Here is a 19232-nt window from a genome sequence, read left to right as displayed (position 1 = left end):
TTAAAGATTAAATGTTTAGAAATTATGATTATTTAAATAGATTTTGTCACAAAAATGGTAAAAAATAAGTTATATTTTATATTAAAGAGGAAAAGTAACTGTCTCAACCTACTTATTCATATTTTCTCTCTCTTCCTCTCTTCAAGTTGGAGATCAGTTTTAAACAAGAAACACATATATGTCTTTTATTTATGCTACTATAAATGTATAAGTTTATTTATCAAGAAAAAAAAAGAAAAAAACTCGGTAGTATGTATTAGGCAATTTTGGCATTAATGTCTTTTTAGAAAAAAAGGGAAAAAATATTTAAAAACTTTTCATCTCTGTTGCTCTCTGAGCTGATAAACCTCTATTTCTCTTTTTTTTTCAAAAATGAATACATCTCATGGAGAAAGAAAAATATTATTATAAGCTTCTATCAATATATTTATTCTAGATTTTAACTGTAAATATCATATTTAGAATAATAAAATTTGTAATAAAAATAAATGTCAATGAATGAAAAACAAGGACGATGAAATAAAGTAGCAAAGCTATAAGTAATTTGATGTAATAGTAACAAAAACAAAGAAAATAGGTAAGCTTATATGCAAAGAAATTTCAGTCCCATGTTAACGGATTAATTAAGAAATGAACTGACGTATATTTTAATTAAAAGATAATCTTTGCAACATTATGTTAGTTTGACTTTTACAAAGCATTTGATATTCAAATAAATCAAACGTATTTGATCCACTATATATTTTAAAATTTGTATGTCACGTAAATAAATGGGTAGATCGAACCATGCATTTTTTATCAAATCTCCCTTAAATTTAAGGGGTGTGGTGGCCTTTTTAACTTAACACCCCCATTACTATTTTAGGGGAATCTATTGGTATTAGTATTATTTAGTGTATTCACTTGTCAGGGGGGGTGTAGTGTAGTTGTCCACAAACTTAATTTTGCCAGGGGTTTGATTAATATTATACCCCCTATACCCCACTTCTCGTAACTGCGTACTGACGGACGTGTGGACTGACCTAATTATAAAAAAAAGATTTGCTTTTAATAATACTCGTTCACTTTGATAAAGTAAGTTAAATTACATTATGAATTAGTATTAAATACATGTATTAATTATTCTATTTAAAATACAAGAGAGTTTGGTATACCCACTTTAAATAAACATATAATTTTTATTTTTATTTTGATGGGGGAGGACAAATAATAACCGTTTGAGAGATCGCTAAGGACATACAAATATATACAGACTTAATTCCTTATACTTTCTAGTATATAGGTTAGAATTAGAGGTAGTAGTCAAATAAACAAGCTCAAAGCATAAACACACACACGCGCACAAACACACAGTGTTCACCGAAACGGTTGAATTAGATTTTAAAGAATGTAAATCTTAACTCAAATGTCCATTTAAACCTCTATTTGTCAAAAAAAACAAGTTACATTAGCCCTTACAATCTAATGTTTTTATTGTAAAAGAAAATATTTACCTTATTAAAAATAATCTCTTAAAAGTTAAACTCAATTAACAAATTTTCAGTAACACACACACACACACATGAAGCAACTTTCAGGTATAAAGGCTTGTGTGTGTATAGCCACAAATCAACCTTCATACAATTTCTGTGATAAACTTTGAAAAACTTTGCTCCATCAAATTGAATATTAAATGAGAGGATAGTCTGGCTTCTCTAAAAGTTTCACTTTAAAGTGAAAATATCAACTGCCTTGCTATGTGTGGGGGGTTATGCGAGCTCAAACAAGGACGTATACGTTCATAACTAGCAAAGCAAATATAAAACAAGTTTACGTTCACCATTGGGGTTCCATATTCAGCTTAAATATATATTTCCTTTCCAACCTATCCCACTTTTTTGGTTTTCAAAATTTGTTAGCTCATGCTTTACTCTTTAGGCAAAAGCTTCAGTTTTTGTTTGTAGCGAAGGAGCTTGCTCTTTTGAGTATGTGGTGAAGCTACTTATAGGTCTAGAGAAGGCTTTTAACGATTTTCTGGGAGGAAATCTTCACCTAGAAAAAACTAGTCTCCGTAAAAAAATAATTTGTTTCCTTTTTTTAAATTGAAAATTAGGGGTGAGTATTTACTTTCCCTTCCCAGCCCCTTACATAAAGTGCTCTTAAAAAACCTCCAAGGGCGTAGCTGCTAGTAATTTATAATATAGCCACATAGAACTCAAACCCTACATCCCCCCGATTTTGGTTTAAAGCGGTGTCAAAAATCATTATTGGGTTCAAAATATTAAGGTTTGCTTCGCAATTCTCCTTGGCAAAAACTTGAATTTTACAGTGCAACCAACCCCCTTATGTAAAAGACATCTTTTTACTTTCCTGTAAACTAGGTCTTGCTTGGCTGTATTTAAAAAGAAAGTCTAATTTTGAAGAAATATGTCTGGATGGAAAAATATTATTTATTGGATGTGTCATTTATATTTCCGTTCAACATTTCCTCCATTATTTGCGTGACTTTTAACGTTTACATTTGCAGATGCGGAGCAACTCTATAGATATATTCATTCTAATTGACCGGAGAATAAACTAGTCATACTATGGCTTCAGGCTATTTTCTTGAGGATAGAACATCCCACCTTTTCACCTAATAAAATGATCTTTGTTAAAAAAGGGACTTTCACCTTTAAAGGTGAAGTAACAAGTTACCATTAAAGGACTACAATAAATAAAGTTGTAAATAAATTATTATTTTTCAAAATTCCTTTTTGAATAGCTGCTCTATTACTCATTTAAGACCTAAGTCAACCAACTGTTAAAAATTATTAAATTTCTAGATTACAAACATTTCTTAAAATTCAAATGTTCTGATCTTGTTCTTGACGAACTACATATGGCAATTATTATCCTTGTTGATTCGAACTAGGCTCTGCTTCAATTAGGTTAAATCCCGTTACATTATTCCTAAATTTTATTATATACATATTCTTTAGATATATATATTTATTACGATGATCTTATAAAGAGAAAGGGTAGGGGTAAGAAATAAGTAAGAGAGAGAGAAAGAGAGAGAGAGAGAGAGAGAGGGAGAGGGAGAGAGAGAAAAGTGAGAGATATGGAGAAAAGAAATAGACACAAATTGAAATAGAAGCAAAAGTGATAGAGAGAGAGATAGAAAGAAAGCAATACAGAGAGAGATAGAGAGCGAAAGTGAGAGAGACGGAGTAGGAAAGAGAGTCAAAAAGATAAAGAGAGAGAAATAGAGAGAGAGCGAAAGAGAGAGAGAGAGAGAAAGAAAGAAATACATAGAAAGATAGAGAGAGAAAGTGAGAGAGACGGAGTAAGAAAGAGAGTCAAAAATATAAAGAGAGAGAGAGAAGGAGATAGAGACGGAATAGGATAAAATAGAAAAAAGAGAGTAATATAGTAAGAGAGAAAGAGAATCAGGACAACCGGATAGGGAAGCCTTGTAGTACTATATCAGGCAACTTGTGGCTTCGACCATAGCCTCTAGGGGCTTCACCCTAATAGGGATTATCTTCTTTATCAACTAACGTAATATTTTTTTGGGGAGGGGGGGGGGGGTGGTCAGCATATTTAGGAAAAAAGCTGAAAACCAACTTGGGACCAATTTCCCGAAAAGGACAACTTTATCGGTTTGTTGGTTAGTGTTATTTAAAGGTACAAACTAAATATTAGACGGACTGACAGACTTTGTTCTACTTTGTATTATAGATATACAATTCTACTCGAACAGAGGTGGGGGATAATCACAGGAAAGGAGGGAGGGAATATGGAGGGTATATTATTTGAAATAAGTTGTAGGAAGAACAGGAGGAGGGAATGTGAGGAGGGGTCATACTATAACAGTAAAGGGAAAATTATGACCAGGGGAATCTATTTTCCATTAAAACTTTATTTCAAAACTATACCAGGCACATAAAAGAAAAACATTTACTATTAAAGCAATTTTTTATTGCTAAAAATGGTTTAATTATTTTTTTTTAATATCTATAAAGTTCTCGTAGCTAAATAGACGCTCTTTAAAAGTTATCTTACTATTTCACTAATTTATCAATAATTATATTTAGGTTATGGTTTAGAAAAAAAATTTTCTTCAGATTTTTAGTTGTCTGATTTCCTTTTATTCAAGAATTATTGAAAAAAAAACATGTATTATTGGCTATAAAAGAATGGTAAGAATTTAAGAATTTTTGTGATTACACCACTTTTAGTTACCCTCTTAATTCCCCTCTATCACCCTCTTTCTATTCCGACTTTATACACCCCCCCCCCCTTCTCCCGTGGCCCTGTTTTATTTCCTGATTATTCTCCCTCCCCAAGACCCCCCCCCCTCCCTTCCTCTCGGAGGCCGTAGTTTACCTGAATATCAACCTCCGTCGTTCCGACCTTTTATGTATATTATATATATATGCGTCTCTTTTCTTTCTTTCTTTCTGTCTCACTCTCTCTTTCTCTTTTGAGAAGATAACTGATTCAGAGAGTCTAACATAAACACACACATACAACATACCAACACATCCAACATAAACATACATACATATAGGAAACATAGATGTATGTACACAACAGTTTAAAACCGTGTCTGGTGCCATTCACAAGCTAACATACTTATATGTAGTCCATTTTACAATTCAGTTACACGCAAACCAGTGAGCAATACAAATATAAAACAAAAATATAATCAGCCTAGCACATATAAAATTGTGTTATGATGGGTGAAAAAGATCCGTTATATGGGCTGGGCGACCCGTTACCGCCGCTCATGAGTGACATATTTCTGGACAACGGCAAGAAAAAGAACAAAAATAAAGATCCGTTGGACAGCCTTCTATTCTCCGACCCCATGACGATGGCGTTGAAGAAGGAGAACAGGACTGACTCCGACGAGCTGGACAAGACTGGCACGGAGGAGGAGGGGACGGAGGATGATGAGGACTGGACAAGCTCCGCCCCTCCGCTGGACTACCTGGAAAGAGTTAAGGTAAGACAAGACACTTAAGCTTAAGGTACATAACAATTAGGTATACTATCTCAATGTTTCTTGAATTTATATCTACCACATTGTCAGCTAAAAAAATCCTGGCCTAGTAGATAGGTTTACCTAAATTAATTATAAATTCCCCTTGTTCTGTTTTCGTGATATCAGAACGCGTAATCACATGCTCAACATGCCGCGCCCTGTTGCAGACACAAATATTGCGCGCATTTTTGTGTCCTTCCATTAGCGCATTTTTGCTCACTCTTTTTGCGTCTTTTTTTGGACAGTTAAACTGGCCTTGTTTTGATAATAAATCACTTAATGTAGAAATATAAGTGTACAGAGCATATACATATATGTATATTTTATGCTTAAGCATTCAACATTTTGCTTTCTATTGAGGTATTTGAAAAATTTGACAATGAACTTCAGATGCTATCTATAATTAACGCCGTCTGATCACTTTTACTCTTGTTTTGTTTATTTGTTTAGAACATTTTTTTCTACTGAACTTGCTTTGAGCTAAAATATACAGTAAAATACCAATAATGTAAAAAAAAGACGCATAATTTAAAAAAAAACATATTGCTCAATGCTCGCCAAGTACTAATTACTAAAATATAGGAGTAGGAATACTAAACTTAACATTAACATCATAATGTCATACTTGATAAAGCTAAAAAAAATCTCGATTAAAAATAATAAAATTTAGTTTTCAGAAACTTTTTACTTACATAGACAATCGATTTGATAAAATTTTCATTAAAGGCAAACTAAAAGTACTTTCTGAAAATTTGTAAATTGTTATTAAAATTTTCTGATATCATGGTGAGAATACAATGTAAACACGTGGATATTATGTCAGGGAAATCTTTAAAAAAAGGTAGGGGGGGATTTTTTAGTTTTTCGGGGGGTTGGGGGTGTCCCACTCCCCAAGAAAATAGCTTCAAACCACCACAGGACCAGTAGGTATATTCTCTGAAGAGTAGAATCCGATCGGTTCAGTGGTTACCGAGAACTTAAGGGACGGACGGACGGACAGACAGACATCATTCTACTTTGTATTATAGATTATGATAATCTGATGTAATATCCAAGTAATAATAAATCCAATGAAAACACAAAGTTGAGTCATCCAATATCAGGGATACAGGGATAGAACTATATATTAGGGTTGGGCCGGATACTTTTTTGGCCGGATACCGGATACCGGATATCCGGCTGATTTCAAATGCCGGATATCCGGTAACCGGCCGGATATCCGGCCAACGCCGGATATCCGGCAAATATCCGGTTATCCGGCCAAATTACCGGATATCCGGCCGGATAACCGGCCAAATTACCAGATATTAAAGTAGTAAAATAAAAATTTCTTCAGAAATCTTATATAAATTTACATAAAGTTAAACTTATTCAGAAAAAGTGTTCTTCTAGCTTCAATAATAAGAAAATTAGAGCCATTTAAGATTTTAAAAAGCAGAGATTTTTGGTGTAAAGTATAAAAAATTATAGAGCCGGATATCCGGCCGGATAGTTTCAATATCCGGTAACCGGCCGGATATTGAAAATGGCCGGATATCCGGCCACACCGGATATCCGGCCCAACCCTACTATATATGCTATTTTAATCTCTCTATCAACTTCCAAAGAACCTTTTTGTTTATATAACTAGAAATTATAAGCCTTTGGGAGAATATAACAGGGTTCTTTCCCTCCCTGGTAAGATAAAACATATGAACACTTTTATTTATAACAAAATACAGTTAGAAAAATGAATAACACACTTTTTTATGTTGTTTCTATGCAAGACATCTTTAAAATTAACAAAAAGTATTTTGTATACATCTTGTACTACCTCTTTTGTTAATGGAGCTCCTCTATAATTTTAATTTGTCCGTCTGTCTGTCCATCTTACCGACCATCTTTAATGTAATGTGATTTACATTAAAAACTTTTGAAACTTCAAGCAGAAGATTCCCCTGACCAATGTAAAATCTATATCATTGTTATTGAATATATCACATCTGTCTTTCTTACCGTATAAGCACTTCGCTAATGAGAAAATTTGATAATTGAAAATTGATTAGATATTTAGGATATATGATTCCATTTATTAAAAAAGAAATTCTTACCAGTCATTGAGCCTTTGCTCTATAACATAAATAATTCTTCTGCTTTTCATATTATCAATTTATAAAGATATGTGGTTAATGATATAAGTAAAATTTACTTGTCTCGTGAAGATTGCTACAAGTCTTGATCAATGATCATCTCCTCTTTGACTATCTTTGTCCGTTTTTTGTTTTTCTGTATATCCAACGTCAGTCTGTCCGTTATAAAAATTTAAACCATCCATTTAAAATTATTTACAGATCCTATTTTTTAAATCTTCAAATATCAAAAAAAAACTGGTTATTATTCTCAGTATTGGATAATTATTGTCTTTTTATCTAAAAGTTATGGATATTTTATGAATAATAACAAGGACTCTGACTCAAGTGGTGTTTTATTACTTCCACGAAAAAGTAGGATAAATTTCGCAATAGTATAAAAGTATTCCTATTCGCAAAAAAACACAATATTAATAAAGAATAATTGGAAGTTTTTCATTATATAATTGTTACTGCTATAGAGTTTCATTTTGCTGTTTTGTTAACTTTTGTGGATGTGGTTGGACACCTTTCAAGTACCACACAAATAGGTAATCAATAGACATAATATATCATTATCTAGATGGTCCATCTGACCCCAAAATTCGTTAAACTTAAAAAGGGTTTTCAAGTAATAGGGCGACGAAATTTTTCGAAGAAAGCTAGCTTCATACTAAAGAATTAAACTATTCATAGCTACCTTTTTATAGGTTTTGTCGTGTGCTTCACATTGTACTAGGAAATACATTTTTAAACGATATAATTTTCCCAAAAAAAGCTTCATAAAGCGAATGAAATTTAAAATTACAAAATGAGTACACAATTAAACAAATACAATGTCTCTAGATTATCTCTATTAGGGTCATCATAATAGCTCAAGTAGATATACTAAATAGATAGACAGATATTATTGGTATTATTTGGTTCACTTTCAATTCTAGAAAATTAACCAAAGAATTATATTTTTTTGTTATGTCAATAAAATGGCTTTTATTGCTTGAACCTTATCCAGAGTCCTAACCCATGCTGCATATAAATGAGCTATTACAATAAATGCCTCGCGTATAAAATAGCCGCAGCAAGTAACATTTTTCGGGATAAACCTTTCAAGGTGCATTATAAAGAGTGGGGATTGAGGAGGTTTAATTTGACCACAAGTTCCATTTAGTTTTGAAAGAGAAATCAAAAATGGGAAAAATTTAAATGGTGGAGGTACCCTCTCCCAATGAAGTAAAAATTTGTCCCAGGACCTATAAAGATATTTACTAAAAAGCAGATAGCGGGGTATCCTTTTACTCTGAAATAAGGCATAGATAGGGAGATAGAAAGTGTAGAAATAGGATACATAGAAAGTGTATATATGTCAATTAGCAAGAAAAAGAGAAAGAAAAGAAGGAGGGAGAGCCAGACAATTTTGTAATTATAAAAATATTCTATTTTCTTAAATTTCTTTTGCATATTTAGTCTATTTTCTATATAGAATTTTACCTTGAAAATAATATTATCAACGTCTAGTTTTTTTTTATCCGCTCAGAATCTATAAGGTCGAAAATCAATCAAAATAGTCCTCCTTTTTTAGAAGGCCTTTAATATTTAATTTTTATACCAAAGTTTCAGGAAAAAGTTCAAGGTTTAGTTTTTTAAATGGAAAATTAAATATTATTTTTAAAATAGTTTATTGAAATAAAATGTTAAATAAAATTAGAATAAAATTATAGAAAAAATGTTATACATTTAGCATGGCAAGGTCATTTATCAGATTTGCTCCATTTGTAGACAGTTATCTTTTCTAAATATTAATTAGGTAAATAAGTTAAAATATTTATTTGTTATGCCACTAATTAAAGAAATTTCCAAAGAAAATATGGCTTTTGAGTAATTTTTTGTTTAAAATAGAAGTTTGAAAAAAAGTTACTTAAGATCGATGCAGCAAACCAATTATAAAAATATGATTTGATACTTAAAAATGAAAATAATATTTACTCTACTGAAATATGTTAATTCTCCTTTTTTTGGTACTAACGGCTGTGCCATTAGTTTTAATGACATTCAATGGAAACCCGAAAATTGGTGAACCCGCACCAATTTATATTTTTTTAGGGGGAAATTGGGATAATTTTATTTTTATTTAGTTTAGGCTACCATCTCAAATAATGACAATATAAACCAAAAACCATTAAAAAGATTTTTTGATACAGATAGATAGACATAGAAACATCTAACTTATTTATATTGGGATGCAAGACAAAAAAAAAATAGGAAGAAAGACAAAAAGAATAAGAAGAAAGATCTCACAATCGATTTATGATTACTTGGATGTTGCACCAGATTTTTATGTGATATTCCCAGCTGGCAAAAATAAAGATACCCCCAATCGACCCCCTTTATTCCACCCCCTCCCTTTCTACAGTATGAATTAATCAATAAATATGGTCCATATTTGCAACCTAAATTATCGAAAGATTTTTCTTTGTCAATATATCCACGTATTCTATATCCATTTATGTCAGTGACTAGCGACTAGGTTCACCTCTCCAATGTACAACAATTGGTCTCCTAGGAATAATTTTATTGTATACATGTACAAATATACACAATAGAATGGTTCAATATTGTATTCATGTACAAATATACACATTAGACAGGTTCAATATTGTATACATGGACATATATACACATTAGACTGGTTCAATATTGTAAATATGTACTAATATACACATTAGGCTGGTTCAATATTGTATACTTGTACATATATACACATTAGACAGGTTCAATATTGTATACATGGACATATATACACATTAGACTGGTTCATATTGTATTCATGTACTAATATACACATTAGGCTGGTTCAATATTGTATACTTGTACATATATACGCATTAGACAGGTTCAATATTGTATACATGGACATATATACATATTAGACTGGTTCAATATTGTATTCATGTACTAATATACACATTAGGCTGGTTCAATATTGTATACTTGTACATATATACACATTAGACCTGTTCAATATTGTATTCATGTACAAATATACACATTAGACAGGTTCAACAGTGTATTCATGTACATATTTACACATTAGACAGGATCAGTATTGTGTTCAATTACTAATTTACACATTAGACTAGTTTACTCTTGCATTCATGTGCAAATATAGTCAATAGACAGGTTCAATATTTTGTACAAGTACAAATCCTACAATGGTATTAGATAAAAATAGGCAAATGAACAGGCCTAACATAAAAAATACATAGACATTCTTTTTTTTACCAATGCAAAGAAATGTATTATTCACACAGAAACTTATCACTGGCCTAAGTCTCAACATTTTATTATTTACAATAGGGAATTTACTTATATAGCAAGAAGGGAAAGGACAATGCTGCATAAATCTTTCCACAAACTATTTGTTTTCATATTCTGCCTTTGAAAGAAATGGCTGAAGGTTAATTTTAGGAAATTTTCAGGAAAACTATATAATCAGATAATTTCAATAAATGAAAACATAAATTATTGATATGAACTGAAAACTTTTCTAAATTATAATAAATATATTTTCTTATTTACTTTTATGATATTCCCCTTTCCGTGGTAAATTGTATAAAGTTCATTTCATGTTGGTTTTATATTTAATCAGAAAGTTGGGTGCTTTACCTTAAAGTGGCTATCGAGCAATAACCCCCATCCCCACCCCCCCCCCCCCCATTATTTTTACGTTGAATAAAGAGGAGAGAGCATATATTATATGCCTAACAATTCCAGGCCTATTCTTGCAGTGTTTTAATCTAACCAGGCTTAAAGTGAACAAACAAACGAAAAAATAACCCCCCTCTCATCATATTATTTGAAAATAAGGGTGGGGGGTCCGTGCTCGACTAGACATTTTGAGGAAAAATACTGAAAGTTGTACTGGATATTACGTGATTTCAACCAACTTATATTTTTAATCATTAAATAAGCTCAAAGAACAAATATTAATTTTCGTTTACGGCTTATAATATGCTTCCTTTCCACTGCACTGGGTAGAAACCGATTTTGAGCCGTTTCTCTTGTTTTCTATTTTTTATATTTTTATGTATCAGCTTTTCATTGCTTCTTATACATAGATGTAGTAAAATTATCTATCATTAAATAATCTTTTGAAATGTCAAAATAGATTTTGAATATGAATTTTTATCGCTAAAATATCGGGACAATTTTCAAAGATATGGAAAAATAGATATAGAATATACGTGGATATTATAACAGAGGAAAAGTTGTCGTCAATTTAGATTGCTAACAAAGTCATTAATTAGTGGTTTGTTCATCCAGAGCTTGATCTTTAAATCATTTCAATGGTGCGCCAAATCGGGGTGAACCAACTTTCCACCAATGAGAGCACAGCATTTTACGAAATGCCGCGCTTTGATTGGCTGAAATTCGGCGCACCCCGATTTGGCGCACCATTGAAATGATTTAAAGATCCAGCTCAGTACGAGGGGAGAGGATGGGGTACAGAGGGTGGATCAATGTTATTCTAGCCAGCTACGAGTTTCACTTTACAAGAGTAGAAGAAAATCTGGTGTAAGATCCAAGTAATAATATATCCATTTATGGAAATCAAATCATAATTTTTACGTTAAATTTTATCTTGAACATAATTGCCATTAAATTGTCCAACTAGCACAGGGATTAAGGGATAGAACAATGTAAAAAAAATAATCTTACACAATTTTGAGGTATTTCCGTTGTAAAAACCTCCGAACATAGATATACATATCGCTTTACCCGATTTTCTCGCCACGATTTATTGTAGTTGCAGTTCAACGATGCAGGTGGACTACTAAAACATTTTACTGTGATGTTTTGCGATTCATAACGGAAAACGGCTACATGAACGGTCAACACAGTATAGAACAAAAAAGTCCAAATAATTTGCGTTACTGTAATAGTTATTTATCGCATTCTATTATAGACAACTTTTTGTGAATGTTATATTGAAAATCATAAGGTCATAACCAGTTTTGTTAGCCCGGGCTAACAAAGCTGGTATCAATTTTATGATTTTGATTCTAATATGATGCTATACACCATTTTTCAGTATGGTCGAAAACCGGTTCGGATAATAATCAGTTTCAAAGCCATACTTTGTAAATAATCAATATTTAAAAAGACAACTTTAATAGGATGCTGCGCAAAATGGTACAAAAAATGACGTCATATGATAAAATAACCAATGAGAGGCGAGTATATATTTTACCATTGGTCAATTACAATGTATACTGGCCTCTCATTGGACAACTTTGTAGTATAACGTCATTTTTTTTGTGCCATTTTGCGCAGCATCCTTTAATAGTATTGCAAAATTTGAATTAAAAGGAAACTTAATATGTCTTCTATATACCTCTCCCTGTATCCATGTAGCCTCTTTCTGAATTTGAATTTAAATGCTTTGAAAAGGTCTGAAATGACTCGGACACGGCGAAATTTTTTTCTCTCAGACACGACGTAGGACTAGGACGCGACTCATTTATAAAAGAATTCAAACTTAACGGGTAGGGTCGAAATCGCCCCGATTACAAATAATTTAACTTTTTTTACTACTGTTCATTTTCCAAAGTTTTTAGTAGAACATTGTTTAAATGCTTTTTTTGGACTGGCTGAAATTTCTGTGGCATTATAGTTTCTCTTCAAATTAACTTATCTTGAACGGTTTTAAATTTTTAATCGGGGCATTTCTAGACATTATCAATGTTAGATACATTAAAGTCATTGCAAGAATGTTACAATAACAAAAACAAAAAAAGTTAAATTTTTAAAATAGCATAGCTGCTCTACAACTTACTACAACTACTTAACGTCTGTCTAACTAATGCTAATAATATCATTAAAATATTATATTTTATTTTTTTTAAATATCAGAAAAATTAAACAAATTGTTAAATTGAAATGTCATAAAAGGTTATATGCCTTTGTGTATTATTAAGCTATGCTTATTTTGTATTTAGTCTTTCCTTATTTTTGCAAATTTATTTTCTGTTCTTTTACTTTCAAGATATTTTTGTACTTATTTTTGTTACGAAATATCACTGGAATGGTCTTCACTTTTATTCATTTTACAATTCTCTTATTAACATTTACGATTTATATTTCGTTTTTATGTAATTATAAAGAAAATGCCCTTTCCAATCCAAAGTTTCTTTCATGTGTGTTATGATTTAAGAATTATTTAGCAAGTGGTTATTACTAATGAAAAACAAAAATATATTTCTCGCCTAACTGAAATGTTTTCATGAAGAAAAAATGTTATTTCAATCTTGCCACTCCCTTTTTACCTCCATAATGATAATACATCTTTCTTTAATAACGATAAAGAGGGGGGTAGGTTTCTGGTAAAATCCGTAGAGGTGTGTGTTTTAAGCTTTAAAAATAGTAGTAGAACGATAATATTCCATAAATATGTGTATTTCTTATTGAAAAGAACTATAGACAAATTTTTTTTTTAAAGTTAACATAAATTTTTATCGTTTTTCTACTTTTTTAACTTATAGCACATAACCTTTACGGATTTTACCAGAAACCCTCTTTTTGATACCCTGTATTTTGGTTTTAGCAATAAAACTCTCTTAACCCTGTGAGAGGTTTAACTTTCCCTCAATTGCCCATACAGATGAAGGTTTAAAACCTTAATAAGGGCAATATCCATGAGGGCAATTCTTTGCAAATGGAATAACATGTGCACCCTGTATTTTGTATTATATGTTAAATAAAGGGTTTGCAAGGATTTAAGTTTGTGGATCATTTAAGAGGAAAGCTTCCCCATCATTTACAGATTGTGTGGATTTTAATGCATTTAACTTGGCAGGGCTCGGCAGCCGCCTGTTAAAATGGCGGTTGTCTGTCGCGCATTGATGAACAAGTTAATGTAGATACGGATTGTTTTATTTGTAAATGGGAATTAGAAAATATATTTAAAAAATAACAATTACTGTGGTTTAACAAATGAAATGATAATTTACAGATTTGGTTAAAATTCTTCATTTCGTTTCATTCTTCAGCCAACAGCTGCCAAGATGGTGGCAGCTTTGTAGATTTTTTTTTAAATGTGGTGTGCTTACAGCTATTAATATTTTTTTGCGGCTTGCTAATTTCTTATTGTGGGCACCTGAATAAGGCATCAAATGCGGATACCGAGCCCTGCGCCTAACTTGAGAAGAAAATAATAATAAATTACCCTCAGTTTCTTAATTACACACAAAAATATAATTTGGGTCACTCACACAAATACACACATACATACTCACCAGCTAGTGTGAGTAAGTGTGATTTAAAAAAGAATATTTTAACAGAATAAAGTATTATTATTTTTAGCTGCTATCAATACTGCCATCCTTGTTTTACCTCCGAATTTCCCGTAAACTTTTCAGGAACAGAATATGCACATATTTTATGCATTTTCTTTACAATTTTACCCTTAACAAATACTAAATTTATTCCATTTAGGATTTGAAGCAATATTGCACACATATAAAATAAGATTCTATTTTTATTTAAGATATTTGATAAATGATAAGGGCTTACCTAATTTAAGTAGCATTTGAATAGTTTATACGTTTTTGACATGGTCTGAACAGGAATCACCATTTTAAAGGTTTGTATGGTTGAATGATGGTTTGATTAAAGTGTCAAAATTTCTTAAAATAAACATAAAAAAATACTTACTGTCCTTTAGTATGGTTGAATTATGGTTTGAATAAAGTGTCAAAATTTCTTCAAATAAACATAAAAAAATACTTACTGTCCTTTAGTATGGTTGAATTATGGTTTGATTAAAGTGTCAAAATTTCTTAAAATAAACATAACAAAAATACTTACTGTCAATTAATAATCATTATAAAATTACAACGATTGCTTGATTACACTTTATCATTACAGGACTTTTCAAGAAAGCACAATTAGGGGATTCTATCTTTTTATATTTTTAATTTAATAAATGGAAAAAGCGGACATAAATTTTTAGAAGTTCTTAAAAATCCCAATTGTAAAAAAAATAAAACAAGATTTTACCAATTTTAACTTACAACATTTGGTGCTTTCACTCAAAACTATGTCTTCAATCCCACCCCCAACCCCTTCTCTATTATTTTTAATTTTGACGACAAAAAAAAATACACCTAACCCTAGAGGGGGGGGGGGGGGATCTTCCCTTACTAAACGTAATATTCAATGAACATTAAAATACATTTTTTTCTTCAAAATTTTAATTTGTCATTCAAATAAGATATGAGGGAAACCGCCCACCATTTTATCCTTGAAATTTGTGGTTGTCAATGCACAAAGCATTTCATTGTCATTGATACAATCAAATATTTGTATATTAATGGTCGAGAAATTCAACAACTAAAATTGCATTATTGGTAATGGATAGAGAGAGAGAGAGAGAGAGAAGTAGAAAGGGGGAAACAGGGGTGTGGATCCTGATTACTACAAGCCATCATTTGAGAAAGCTGTCTATATTTATTCAAATAATTTATTTTAGGTTGTCATTAAATTTATATCCACATGTTAATACCAACTTGAAGTTAAAAACCGATGGCTTAAATTAGCTGCCAGGATTAAAACGGCTGCAAGGTTTAAACAGGGACAAAGTCGCCCCATTAGAAACCTTTGGATCCAATTCTCTGGGAATAAAATTGGGGAAGAGAGAGAAAAGGGGGCGAATGGAAAAAGAATGCAATTAAGCTGTTGGCAACTGTTCATTTTGGCTTTACTAATGCAGTAATACTTTTAACAAGGTTGACAACAGCCATGAAAAGCAAAGCTTAACAGATAAAATAAATTGACAGTTTGAGTTTTAATATTAAAGAAATACATGCTTTATATGAAATATTCATGGTATACATACTATTAGAGCTGCAACGCTTCTATTGCCTTATCTATAATACAAAGTAGAACTATGTCTGTCTGTCCGTCCGTCTGTCTGTCCGTCTGTCCCTTAAGATCTCAGTAACCACTGAACTGATCGGATTCTACTCTTCAGGGTATATACCTATTGGTCCTGTGGTAGTTTTAAGCTATTTTCTTCGGGGGTGGGACACCCCCAAACCCCCCAAAAAACAAAAAAATCCTCCCCTCATTATTTTTTAAAAAAAGAATTTGCTTAAGATTTCCCTGGTCCTTTTACGAATTTCGCCTTAATTTTTTTAAAATCAACTCTTGATGCAAAGCCCCTAGAGGCTAGGGGCGAAGCAGCTAGTTGTCTATATATTTTAGGAATCACCATTTCAAAATGTGTTTTATATTAATATACACCTTATTGTTATATGAGTCTTCATATAAATATTTAAATAGATAGGACGATTATATCAAGCATTAACTCTTAAATAAGACACACGGTTTGACGGACTAAGTTCAAGTGTATATAGTCTTTGCAACAAAACAGGAAGAGAGGGAGAGACCTAACTTGCCCCCTCTTAACAAATTTAATGGTATTACTGTTAATCCAATGCACACACACACACACACACACACACACACACACACACACACACACACACACATACACACACAAACTCGCAGTTACACACACACTCAAAACTCATAAAAAACACATACACACTTTTCATATATATTTAAGTACAAAAATGCACAATTCAACGTTTTGTTTTCTTTCGAAAACAATCATTTTAACAAACACTAAACAGTTTGGGTACCTACAAAATTTAAATTAAACAAGGATGACATTATCCATAAAAGCGAAGCTCTGAAACGGTCAGACAAACGGACATTAACACTAGTAGAGTATCAGAACTGAATAATCACAATATAAATCAATAAAAGTTGAAGATTGTAAGGAAATTTGTTGAAAAACTGCTTAAATACAGGATATTTTATAAGACATACTTACATTTTTAGGACTTTATTATAGAGATGCTTCGCTTATAATATTGTATAATCATAGAGTTGCTACGCTTTCTATATTGTACCTAACTACTACAGGAATCATTATGCAAAGTTTGGAATCGATAGGACAATTCTAACCTGTTTAAATTAACTGTAAGAGCTAACTGCCTGTGACGTACGGAGGGACGGACGGACCGACCCTAATTATAGAAAAGCTTCGCTTTTAGTTATACAAAATTAATTTTGCTTCATGTTTTTTTTTTAAATTTCAGGTAATTGACGTTGGAAGGTCGTTATGACATATCCAAGTGAAATATCTTCGCAAGTAAAAACAATGAAAATGTCTTTTATGACAATTTATCTACGGGACTAAATTGAAGAAAATAATAATTCTTATTTTTATCTAAGTTTTGACAGAAAAGGTCAACGAAAAAGGACAAGGGTCCCTTAGCCGCTTATTGCTGCCTTTGAAAAGGCTTTGCAAGCATTTGACTTTCCAAAAAATGGTTGCGGTCGATTATAATCAAATGACAGTTGGCTTTTGTTGCAAATTGTCTAAAAATTTTACACGCGAAAAAATTGTGGCATTAAAGAGCGACTGAACACGATTGCAGCTGCCAAGTCCTGAAGATGCGAAACATTAAGACCTTGCATAATAAAACAATATGTGATATATGTAGATAAGATTTTAGACTGGGTATAAATGGACTTTTATAAAATTTTGTTAGTATTGGTTTAGATATTTATCGTATCGTATTATAGACAACTTTCTGGGATAGTACATATGAAGATAGATTTATTCTCCTTCAAATTTTTATGTGCAAACTAAAAAACAAATATTGAGAAAGAGAAAACAGCACAGATTACTTTATCCTACTAATATCCTCTCCCTCCCTGTATAAAATACAAGCCTAGTTTATATAAAATATCTAATTTCGATAAAGTTTCTGATGTAAAATTTTTGGTTCATAAATTTTGTATTTTTCTATTCGGAAACAAAAATGCGGCTACTTCTTCTATTTTAATATTTTTTTATATTTACTCATGATTCTCATGTATAGGTATCATTATAATTATTAGTAGGGAAGCTAATTTCAAAACCTCTTGAAATTCTTATGGATATTGCTTTGCTTTTCTGTATTTTATTATTCTTGTATCAACTCTTATTGGTAGCTATAAAAGGATGTAAAAAGAAGAAAAAGTAGTAAATCTTCCAATTATATGCAAAGAATTTTTTTATGGCTTCCGAAAATGTGAGGAATGATTGTAATTTTGTCAGCCATGCATCTCAAGATAATTCATTATTTTACCTCTTTTATTTTAGTAGCGAAGCTACTCTATAACTATCATTGGCTTTTATAATTTCTAAATCACGTCGGTCTACGAAACGTGATTTATTCTGCTTAGAATTAACATAGATAGCTGATTTTTTTTAAATTGAAGATTCGTCGACATCTGAACATCAACTCACTAAGACTTACTTAATAAATAAATTTCATTTTATCTAAACTGTATACGTGTTATAACTGATCAAGGTTTTATTCTTCTTTTGTTGTTGTTTATTGTACTAGTGGCTTCGTCCCTAGCCTCTAGGGGCTTCGCCCCATGAAGTAATTGAAAGTCAACCCTCTAGAATAATTTTATAGTTATTTTTTCAAAAAAGTTATTCTTTGCCGAATTACTCTTTGGTAAAATTAAACCCAGGTTGTGTGCCGTATGCACAAAAATTTCAATTCGTAAAAATTAAACCCAGGTTGTTCACCGTATATCTCGTACGGGGTGAGCATAAGCGAGTACCCCTTATGCGGCGCAAGCTCCGATAGTCCCACTGATTGGACCACATATACACAAAAATTGAAAACTCTCCTCTTTAAATTTTATTTAATATCTATAATTGCAACAACTTTTTAAAAGTTACAAAAAGCCTTAAAATTTTTTTGGGTGAAATTTTTTTTTTTTTCGGGGGGGGGTCATGGGGGCTTCGCCCTATGGTGCAGTGGGGTTCCCCCAACCCAATTACTGGTTTTTGTTTACAAAAATAAAAAAAAATTTTAAAATTTGGAAATGGGGATTTTTTTATTTTTAGGGGGGTTGAGGTGTCCCACCCTCCTAGAAAATAGCCTTAAACCCCCAGAGGACCAGTAGGTATATTCCCAGAAGAGAAGAGCCCAATTTGTTCTGCAGTTACTGAGATTTTACAAAAAACGTAAAAAAATTTTTTG

General features: G+C 31.6%; 1 protein-coding gene across 1 annotated transcript in view; it reads left to right on the top strand.

Moving 5' to 3' along the window:
* The first annotated feature begins 4459 nt into the window (after nucleotides 1-4459).
* The window catches only part of LOC145316883 (protein SSUH2 homolog), a 45072-nt gene continuing 30299 nt past the window's right edge, over nucleotides 4460-19232 (top strand). Inside the window, exon 1 of the mRNA XM_080157686.1 lies at nucleotides 4460-4972. Coding sequence (XP_080013812.1) covers nucleotides 4700-4972 — 273 coding nt within the window. The 5' untranslated portion in view covers nucleotides 4460-4699. The remainder of the gene's footprint in view (nucleotides 4973-19232) is intronic.

This window comes from Acartia tonsa, chromosome 4, assembly GCF_053477335.1.
Source record: "Acartia tonsa isolate MP-2025a chromosome 4, ASM5347733v1, whole genome shotgun sequence".
NCBI classification, from domain to species: domain Eukaryota; kingdom Metazoa; phylum Arthropoda; class Copepoda; order Calanoida; family Acartiidae; genus Acartia; species Acartia tonsa.
Note: the sequence above shows the minus strand (reverse complement) of the source record. Positions and strands in the feature narration are given on the sequence as shown.